Source organism: Stegostoma tigrinum, unplaced genomic scaffold, assembly GCF_030684315.1.
Source record: "Stegostoma tigrinum isolate sSteTig4 unplaced genomic scaffold, sSteTig4.hap1 scaffold_118, whole genome shotgun sequence".
NCBI classification, from domain to species: Eukaryota; Metazoa; Chordata; class Chondrichthyes; order Orectolobiformes; family Stegostomatidae; genus Stegostoma; species Stegostoma tigrinum.
In genome coordinates, this window is record NW_026728068.1 from 100,651 (window position 1) to 110,057 (window position 9,407).

General features: G+C 43.3%; 1 protein-coding gene across 2 annotated transcripts; it reads right to left on the minus strand.

Moving 5' to 3' along the window:
- Window positions 1-2,548: 2,548 nt before the first annotated feature.
- Window positions 2,549-8,780, minus strand: LOC132207660 (uncharacterized). Of its 2 annotated transcripts, XR_009443678.1 has the most exons (3): window positions 8,697-8,780; window positions 8,492-8,586; window positions 2,549-3,497 (listed from the first exon to the last, which is right to left on the minus strand). XR_009443678.1 is itself a non-coding variant. In XM_059643584.1 (2 exons), exons 1-2 carry the CDS (start codon window positions 6,404-6,406, stop codon window positions 3,291-3,293), a joined length of 636 nt encoding a protein of 211 aa, XP_059499567.1. In that variant the 5' UTR covers window positions 6,407-8,454; the 3' UTR covers window positions 2,549-3,290. The 2 variants fall into 2 exon arrangements, 1 of the variants encoding a protein (XP_059499567.1); XM_059643584.1 differs by lacking the exons at window positions 8,492-8,586; window positions 8,697-8,780 and adding an exon at window positions 5,978-8,454.
- Window positions 8,781-9,407: the final 627 nt, after the last annotated feature.

Sequence of the window (9,407 nt, forward strand, 5' to 3'; positions counted from 1 at the left end):
ACCATGGACCAAATAAGATGAGAATACCTATGAGCTGTGACTATCACCTGGAACAAACTGTCCAGGTAACTTTCTCCCTGATATTTTGCAGCATTTGTAATATAACATCTAATTCAATGATTATGGGCTGAGGTTCCTCTAGCCGCAGATGCTTATTGAAGATATATCAGTCTGGGATCACACCAGTCTCCAGGAGTTCCCACATCCTGAAGTCACAACACATCACCTTCCCTACTACCTGATTGGGCTTTAAAAACTAATTATTTTATTTAAAATAAGTAAAATTTACTGCATCTACTTATGTTCTTCTTATTTATTATGGGTGTAATTAAACCAGGGGAGGAAATCCACCAAATAATTATAGAATGGGATTAACTTGGTCACACAGCACCACAAACAAACAAGGAGACAGACAGTTCTGACATTTCAAGAGTGCAAAAGGACTTGTTCAATTTTTCTTCCTTCACATGTACAAATTTTGAAACTTTAAAGCGTTCCTTCCATATTCAACACATTTAAACTGAAGAAAGGTTATTTTAAATAGGTTGAAAATTAACAGTAATTCAGTTAATTCTTCTGCATTCTTCATAGTTCTCATGACCCCACTAAAAACATTATCTCATTGATTTCAGTCTGTTCCTGCACACAATGTGTGGTGAATTCAAAGCAGACAAGGGAGAGGGAAGGAAGAGACTGGAGTGGAAAAATGAAATTGTATAAATGCTCGAATATTTAGATTTCAGCCGACGAGGGCCAAGATTAACAGATTCACTACAAGAACAGGTTTAAAAAAGATCCAGCAGAGCACCAAGGTCCCACGAGCAAACACTGCTGCTGCTGCATGCAGACCTGAGAGTTCAACACAGCAAGGGAAATGAGCAGCAACACTCTCAGGGAACAAAGAGGGCGTTGGGTGAACAGGACCAGAATTCCCTCTCATTTTCATTCCGGTTGTGCAGGCCTCCAGGAATGGTGCACGCTCATGACTTCCAAAACTGGAAGTCAATGCCTCAGTCAGACCACTTAAGCTTGGAGTGACTGCACTCACACAGTTTAGTGGGAATGTCAACAGGAATTGCAGAACACAGATTTTGGGAGATCTCACATTTCCACACGGGTCTGGGGTGAACGTGAGAAGGTGATCAGGAATGCATTGCAATTATCAAGTTTAACATGGGTACAGACAAGGATTTCAGGGTCAGATGAGCTGGGCTGAGGTGGAGATGGCTGGCTTTATGGAAATTAGAATATCTGGTGTGAGTGAAAGGATGGTTTTGTGATTGAAAATTCATCTTCATGTCAAATCTGTGACTGAGACTATGAGCAGTGTAGTTCAGCCTTACTCTCAGGAAAGAGTTACAGGTTCAGATTTTGAGAATGGAATGTGTAGCAGTAACTGAAGAAAATGGATTGTTCTTTCAAACGTTTCCCTGGAGGACATTTCAGCTTTTCCAGTATTAGGTGTGGGATCATTGAATAACAATAGAGGAATAGACAGGGCTGGTGATGAGTTAGAACGGGTAGTTGTCAGTGACCATGTGAAAACTAACAAAATGCTTCTGGATGATGTTTAAAAGTGGCAGCGTGTAGGCGAGAAATAGGAGGGACCGAGAACAGCTCTTTGGTGAACACCAAGTTCAAGTCTTTGCAAATACCATGAAATCTAGGCTTTTCAAAAAAAATTGGGAAGATGAAATTTTAAGGGACAGTGAACTTTAACATTATTAGCAAATATGTTTCGTGAGAATAGGTCAGTGGAACGAACATGGGCCTCATGGGCAAGACAAGCTCTGACAGGAGAGAAACTGGAGAAAGCTGGGGATCCGGGGTCAGGCTAGAAGCACTTGACAAGCAGTTTGACCCAATGAGTTCGAGGAAGGGAGGGGAGCAGCAGAGGCAGCCAATCAGATTGTCTCAATTGTACTGGGGTCTCAGCTCCTTGAACGTCTCACCCGTGTCATGAGAAGAAAGAGGGAGAGCCTTCAAAAGGGACTCACTTGTGTTCGAGCTATGAAAAAGACTCAACACACTGGGTTTAACACTAAGCTAATTCATGTGAGTTTTTATTCTGAATATTTGCATTTAAAACTTCTGGAATTTATTAACACCAGTAGAAAAAAGACAAAATGAGAAAATGAATGTGTCTCGCATCTGATTAACAGGAAATCCAACTCCTGTAGTCACTAATGAACTCACTGGCGTCTCAGAAGGTGAAAGGTCTGAGTGAATCTTCTCATGCTCAGACCAAGTGAACAGCTTCCCTATTGTGTGAACACACTGATGCGCAGTGAGACAGACGATTGCCTGAGGCCAGCCCTGCAACAAGAGCACCTGAATGGTCTTTCCTCTGTGAGTAAATACATTGGTGGAAAATCAGACCCATTTTCCAGAGCAATTTTCCCAGTCTGGGCAGAGGCAACTGATCAGATGGTCTTCATCTCAGTGACAATGGAGCTTTCATACTTCTTGTTAAAGGTGAGGGTGGAGGGGAGTGGGACAGCAATTGAAAGGGAATCCCCTGTGTTAGAGACAATAAGAAGATGAAACATTGTATTTTACACAAAACTGGTTTATTTGATACGTATCTACATTAACATATACCTGAACAGGTGGTTATTAATATCAGCAGAAACAGATCACAATGAACCTGGTTAATTCCTGAACGCGGTTAATAGTAAAGCCCAATCACTGCAGTTTCTTGTGAACTCTCTGGTCACTCAGCAGATATGACACCTGTGTGATTCCCTTCCCACAGCTGGGGCAGGTGAATGGTCACTGCACAGTGTGAATGTGCTGGTGCCTCAGCAGATGGGGTGACTGACTGACTTCCCTCCCACGGTCAGAGCAGGTAAAGGGCTTCTCCCTAATGTGAACGTAATGGTATACAGTGAGCCGAGATGATCACTGAAATGTTGTCCCACAGTCAGGACACCCAAACAGTCTCTTTCAGTGTGAGCACATTGATGGAGCATTAGTTCCCCAGACCTTTCATAGCACTTCCTGCAGACTGGGCATTTAAAAGGTCACTCATCAGTGTGAACTTGCCGGTGTGTCACCAGGTTTGAAGAATTGATAAATCTCTTTCCACACTCTGTGGGGGTGAACAGCCTCTTGCCACACTCTGGTGTGTCAGCAGGGTGGATGATTTGAGTGAGTCTCTCTCCACACTCAGAACAGGTGAATGGCTTCTTCCTGGTGTAACTACGCTGATGATTTTTCAGTACTGATGGATGAAAGAAGTCTTTACCACAATCCCCTCATCTCCATGGCTTCTAATCATTATGAGTGTGTTACATTCTGATAAGCCAGATGATTGATTGAAGCCTTACCCAAAAAAGAACCAGTTTCTCCCCACTGGGAACAGTGCTTTCTCCTTCCATGTCCAATATTCTGTTGTATTCAGGTTGTGATACGTTTGGTAACTCTCTCAGATCCTGAGTGACGTTTGGTTTCAGTTTGTAAACTGCAAAATCTCCTCTTCTGAAAACCATGTTCAGCTGATTTGGATGAAACAAGGAGAGTGAGACAGAAACCATAAAATCAAAATGGTAGGTTATAAAATGTGAACTGGATGAATCTTGTAATTTGCAGAGTAGAAGTTGATAGCAGAACACTAAAAACAATTTCTGACTATTAACAATTCTGTGAGAAAATCAAGTTGGTCAGTCAAAAGCACACGGTCAGGGGATAGGCAGTGGTGAAAGTCTAATTAAGGCACAATTAGCAGATGTAACAGTAAAACACAAAACAGAGCTAAAATGCAGGGACAGAAGTTAGACAATTGCAGACAGAAGATCTAGGACAGTAGAAATGAAATACAGCAATGGTGAACATGAATTCAGAGCCAGATTAAAGGAGTCACATCAGCCCTGGACCATGCAAACTCTCACAGATAACAGAACACAGCAGTACCAACTCAAAATTTGCTGAATAGTCCATTATGCTCAGCTCTGAAACAATTTCACTGCTTCCTATATTACAGTCTCCTGCTGGAACTTGCAACTGGAAATATGTCAGAGCACTGTAAACAGAGGATCCAATTCAACACATTACCCTGTTATCCATGCGTTTTTACTTTTGACCAGTTTGCTGTGTGGGATCTTGTCAAATATCCTCACAAAATCTATGAAAACAATATCCACTTCACTACCCACACTGAGACTCCTTACCAATTTCTCAAAGAATTCAGTCAAATTGCTCAAGTATGACCTTCCCTCATCAAAGCAATGCTGACTATCCCGGACAAGTTCATGCATTTCTAACTGACAGTTTCTCTGATCTCTCAGGATTGATTCTTACAGTTTGCCCACCACCAAAGTAAGAGTGACTGGCCTATAGTTGTATGGCATTTCCTTTGTACTTGTTTTAAACAACAACACCACATTTGCATTCCTCCAGCCCCTTGGCACCTCACCTGAGTCAAGTGAAGATTGAAAATTAATCCTCACAACATCTGCTATTTCCTTCAACACGCCAGGGAACTATCTATCTGGGCCTGGTGACTCATCCACTTTCAATGATTCCAGCTCCTCTAACACTACCTCTCTCTATTTTGTCTTGTATTTCACACTACACCTTTTGGATTACTTTATCCACATCATTCCTTTCTTAGTGTGTGTAGCAGGGGGAGGTGGTGGGGTGGGGAGCAGAGCCCTGCAGTGGGTATGCCTAAACCAAACAGTGCCTCAGACTCTGTCTTGTTTTGCCAGAGGGAAATGAAGCAAAAGTGAGGGAACATCACCCACTTCCCGCTTTGGGAAATGCTTTAAAGTGTTGTCAACAAGTGATATCATCTCCAAATCTGACTTGAAACCAAGACAGCAACTGGAGCTTCTTCTTGATTCATGGTCAGTGATAACTTTTGTCCCTCACTCAGCAACACAAGAAATTGCTGTTTGCCTGCAGCAAGAATAATGTTTCTTTGTTTTGGAGACCAAACTTGCTCATAGATTTCATTGTGGCCTCACAAAACCCAACACAGCTGCTGTAAGACCACCTTGCTGCCATACTCAAACCCTTTTGAAATGAAGGAGAAAGTTCCATTTGCCTTCCTAACTGCTTGCTGCACCTACAAGCTTGTATTGAATGACTGGTGTACAAGCACACCCAGGTCCCTTTGTACATGAACATTTCCAAATTGACCACCACTCGAATTATACTCTGCCATTCTGAATTTGGTACCAAAGTGGATAACTTCACATTGATACTGCATCTGCTATGCATTTGCTACTCACTCAAATCATCTAAATTACTCTGAAGTCTCTTTATGTCCTGCTCACTCACAATCCCCCTTCTTTTGTGTCAACAAACCTAGAAATAGTACATTGGATTCGCACATACAAATCATTGATGTACACTTTGAACACATGAGGTCCAAGGGCACTGATCTTTGTGGTGTCCCAATTGTCAAAGCCTTAGACACTGAAAAAAGATCATTTATTTCTACTGTTTCCTGTCTGCTAACCAATTCACAATCGACACCAGTAAATTCCCAACAATCTTATGAACTTTAATTTTGCACACTAACTTCTTAAGTGGGACTTTATCACCAGCTTTGAGAAAATCCAAATGACCCCATCCACCGGGTTCTATCAGTTACATTTTCAAAAAACACTTTTGCAGATTTGTCTAACATGATTTACCCATCCGAAATTGACAGGCTTCAGGTCCAGTAGAAACGCTGACTTGCCTGGTCCCCAGCATAATAGGCAGTCAAAGATTATAGACATGGTCCATGGCAGCTCTTTCTCCACAGCACCCGAGATGGGCAATAAATGCTGATCCAGGCAGCACTGGCCACATCTCACCAACAAACATTTCATAACAAACAATCTAAGGCCCGCTGTTCAGCCCCATCCTTATTTTCAAATTCCTCCATGGTCTTCCTTCTTTGCCTCCACATGGTCCATACCTTTCCCCACAGACAGAACAGGCAAACCATAAACAGACAGAACAGTCAGAGGCTGATCATGGTCACCTTCTGATTCAGCAATTGCCGCCGGAGGGAGGGGGAGGGGCAGATCCCGAGCAGCTTCTCGCTCTGATTCGAGCCGCCCGCTGGTTGCCCCGGAAACCTTGGCAGCAGGAGGGGAACAGGTGGGGGCGGGGCTCCCGTGTCCACGTGCCTGAAACCTGAGACATCACCACGGAGCACAGCAATTCCTATTGGCTGCTTCAGTCCTGGGCTCACAATGCAGATGTTGTCTTTCCAGTGAAACCTCCTCCTCTGTGCAACATCTGGGAGCAAAGCAATGTCTCCTTCCTTTCCATTTCTTTCGTCTTCCTGAGTGGTAGGGTGGGGAAACTGTTCACTTGCAGCAAAGGAAGGGACAGGGAGTGAATCCAGGGAGGGTGCCGACACTGCAAATGTTGGTTCTGGTACGTCTCTTAAATTTACTGTCATCATTTGCTCTCTTAGCTTTACACATTTGTTTTCCTGCTAAAATGGTGGCCTCTTTCCTCATGTTCATGTTTGCATGATTTCTATTAGAGATGATCAAGATTTAGGGGACAGCAAATTGATGAGCAATAAAAGCCAAAATGTGATTTTCGTTCCTCATAATTTGCAGCACCATACATTAGAGCCTCTCATTTGAGGTCTAACTGTGGAGTGAGCAACATGTAGCAAAATTGTCTTACAGCCAAAATCCCCATTTACAATCCAGGACTGTGTCATGGTGTATGTTGATGGGAAAAGGAAATAGCCTTCCTCCCCTGGCTAGTCAACTAATCACAAACTGTTTGATTAACAAATGAATTCAAGGACAGGATAACTTGTCCATGTATTGCTATTCACGAATCTAGATCAAATTCCATTTACCACTGATCAGCCTGTCTGTAAACTAAGGCTATCCATCTCATTATTTACCATCTATTACTTTTGCATCATCTGAACTAACTGATCAACCTTCATACATTCAAATCTAAGGCATTTACCTACAACAAAAATAAGGGCCCAACATTGGCCACTCTGCCACACCAATGTGCACAGATTTGCGGTTAGAAACAAGAAAAAACCCACCTCTCTGCTTCCTGAACCTCAGCCAATTGTGGATCCAATTTGCTAAATTTCAATGGATTCTATGCGCACTTAGCTTTGCTTTCAGTCTCCCAAAAGCCTTGCTGATGTCCAAAGAGATTAAATAAAAGTATTGGGAACAAAAACAAAGTTGCTGGAAAAGCTCAGCACTTCTTGCAGCAACTGCGAAGGAGAAAACAGAGTTAACGTTTTGGGTCCGGTGGCCCTTCAGAAGGGTCCCTTTGTGGTTAGTGGGGAATTAAGAACCTTGCAAGCACCCTGCTATTTCATCCTAACATCACAGGAGACATTTCACTTGACCTTGGATACTGACCTGCATTTAAACCTTCCAGACTACTCAGTACTTCCTCTCTCTCTCTGTGATAGTTTCTTCACATTCTATCACAGACCTTCTCCCTGATTCATCTATTTCACTAGTGAGCACTGACACAAAGTATTCATTTCGACCCAGGCCAACACTCTCTAGTTCTACGCACAGATACCTCTGTGGTCCTTAATGGACCTTACACATTCCCCCTTATCCTTTAACCATATGTCTACCTGTAAAACAACAGAGCATTTTGCTTCATTTCACTTGGCAGTATCAATTCATATTTCCCTTAGAGCTCTCCTTATCTCTCCATTTATGTTCCCTCTTGCACATGTACCTGAAAGTATCTACTTCCTGTGCACTATGGCCAAATCATATCTTATTAAAATCAACCAAGTTAGAACTTTGATTACAGGTCCATCCTTGTCCTTTTCCATAACAATCCCAAATCTTTTCAAAAGAGTTCTGATAACTGCCTGCAAAATTCTCCCCGCTGATACTTCAAGCACTTGTCCGCGTTGGTTGTCTGAAGTTAGGTCCCCTCTTTCCTCATTGGGGTTTCTACATCCTGGCTTCAAAAACTCGATCCGAAACTTGAGCTCTGATTTCTCTCCAAGATGCTGCCAGATCTGCAGAATGTTGTCAACAATTTCTTTTTTGTTTCTGATTTACAGCATCCCAGTTCTTTCCGTGTTTATTTTATACATCTCAATAGTTCCGGAAATGTTATGACCATTTCTAGCTCGACCAGGCTGCCAGGCAGTGAGTTTCAGTTTCCCCCCATTATCTGAGTGAAAAAAATCCGCTCAACTCATCAAAACTTCCCGCCGCTTACCATCAATCCATGTCGCCCGATACTGATTCCACCACTAAGCAGAAAGATTTGTTCTTGTTTTCTCTATTTCCCTCATAAATTTATACATGTCAGTCATGTCCCCCCCTTAGTCTACAACAAAACGGAAGTTGCTGGAAAAGTTCAGCAGGTCAGGCAGCATCTGGGAAGAAGATATAGCGTTTCGGGTCCGATGACCCTTCCTCGGTCTGTTCTGCTGGAAAGAAACTAACCCCAGTCTGTGAGGGCTGTATGGTCCCTGCTGACAACATTAGAATCTGTCCTGCTGGGCAGAATGATCTGTCATTACCTCAAAAACTAAACCGTCTTCTGTGAACCGAAACCAGCGCCGAGATTGACCACAGCCCCGCATCCGCCAGAGCTCCCTGAGTCAGCAGCGTGTAACTGGGGATTGGGAGAAAGGGGATGAGAGAGGGTTGGCGATATGATCTAACACACAGTGAGCTACAGTTCACCTACATTACCGGGAAACCGACAGAGTTCTAAACACTCACCAACTCGACTGCAGGGAAACATTCACCAAGAAAAGGCGGAGCAGAGGCTGTTTCTGGACTGAAAAACACCCCCTACCTGTCAATCACAAATTTAGTCCCGCCCACTTCACAGAACTTGCAGTTTCCGGAAACTGAACTCAGACCTGCCCAAAAGCGGGGCGGTCCAAGGCGAGTACCACAGGGAGCCTCGCTGTGCTGTCCCCATTCTCTGACCCAGTTACGTGTCTTTATCCCGCGATTCCCAATCCAGTGACTCCCACTTTTCGCTGTTGACCCTGTATCCCGGTATAACCAACAAATTCCCTCCCCATTCCCCTGGTTATCTTGTAGTGTGTGTGTGTCAGACTGTGTCCCGCCTTGCTAAGTGTCTCTTGCATTTCACTGTTAGTCTTTCAGCTTCGAACCATCAGCAGTGTTTTTTCGTTCTATAATCCTATCACACCGATTAAACATTATTAACAATTCAATTCATTGCTCCATATGTGTTTTATAACTTCCTTGAAATTGTGTTCAATTTTCGAGGGATTTTTCAGTTGGGGGAGGATTTAAATGTAATTGCAATGTAACCTGTTCCTCCGATTCGATCACGGCTGCTGGCACTGATGAAATCCTCACAAAACATCAATGGAAGGACTGCATCCACTGTACATCTGCCAATGTGGTATACTGCATCCACTGTACCCGGTGTGGCTACCTCTACATTGGGGAAAC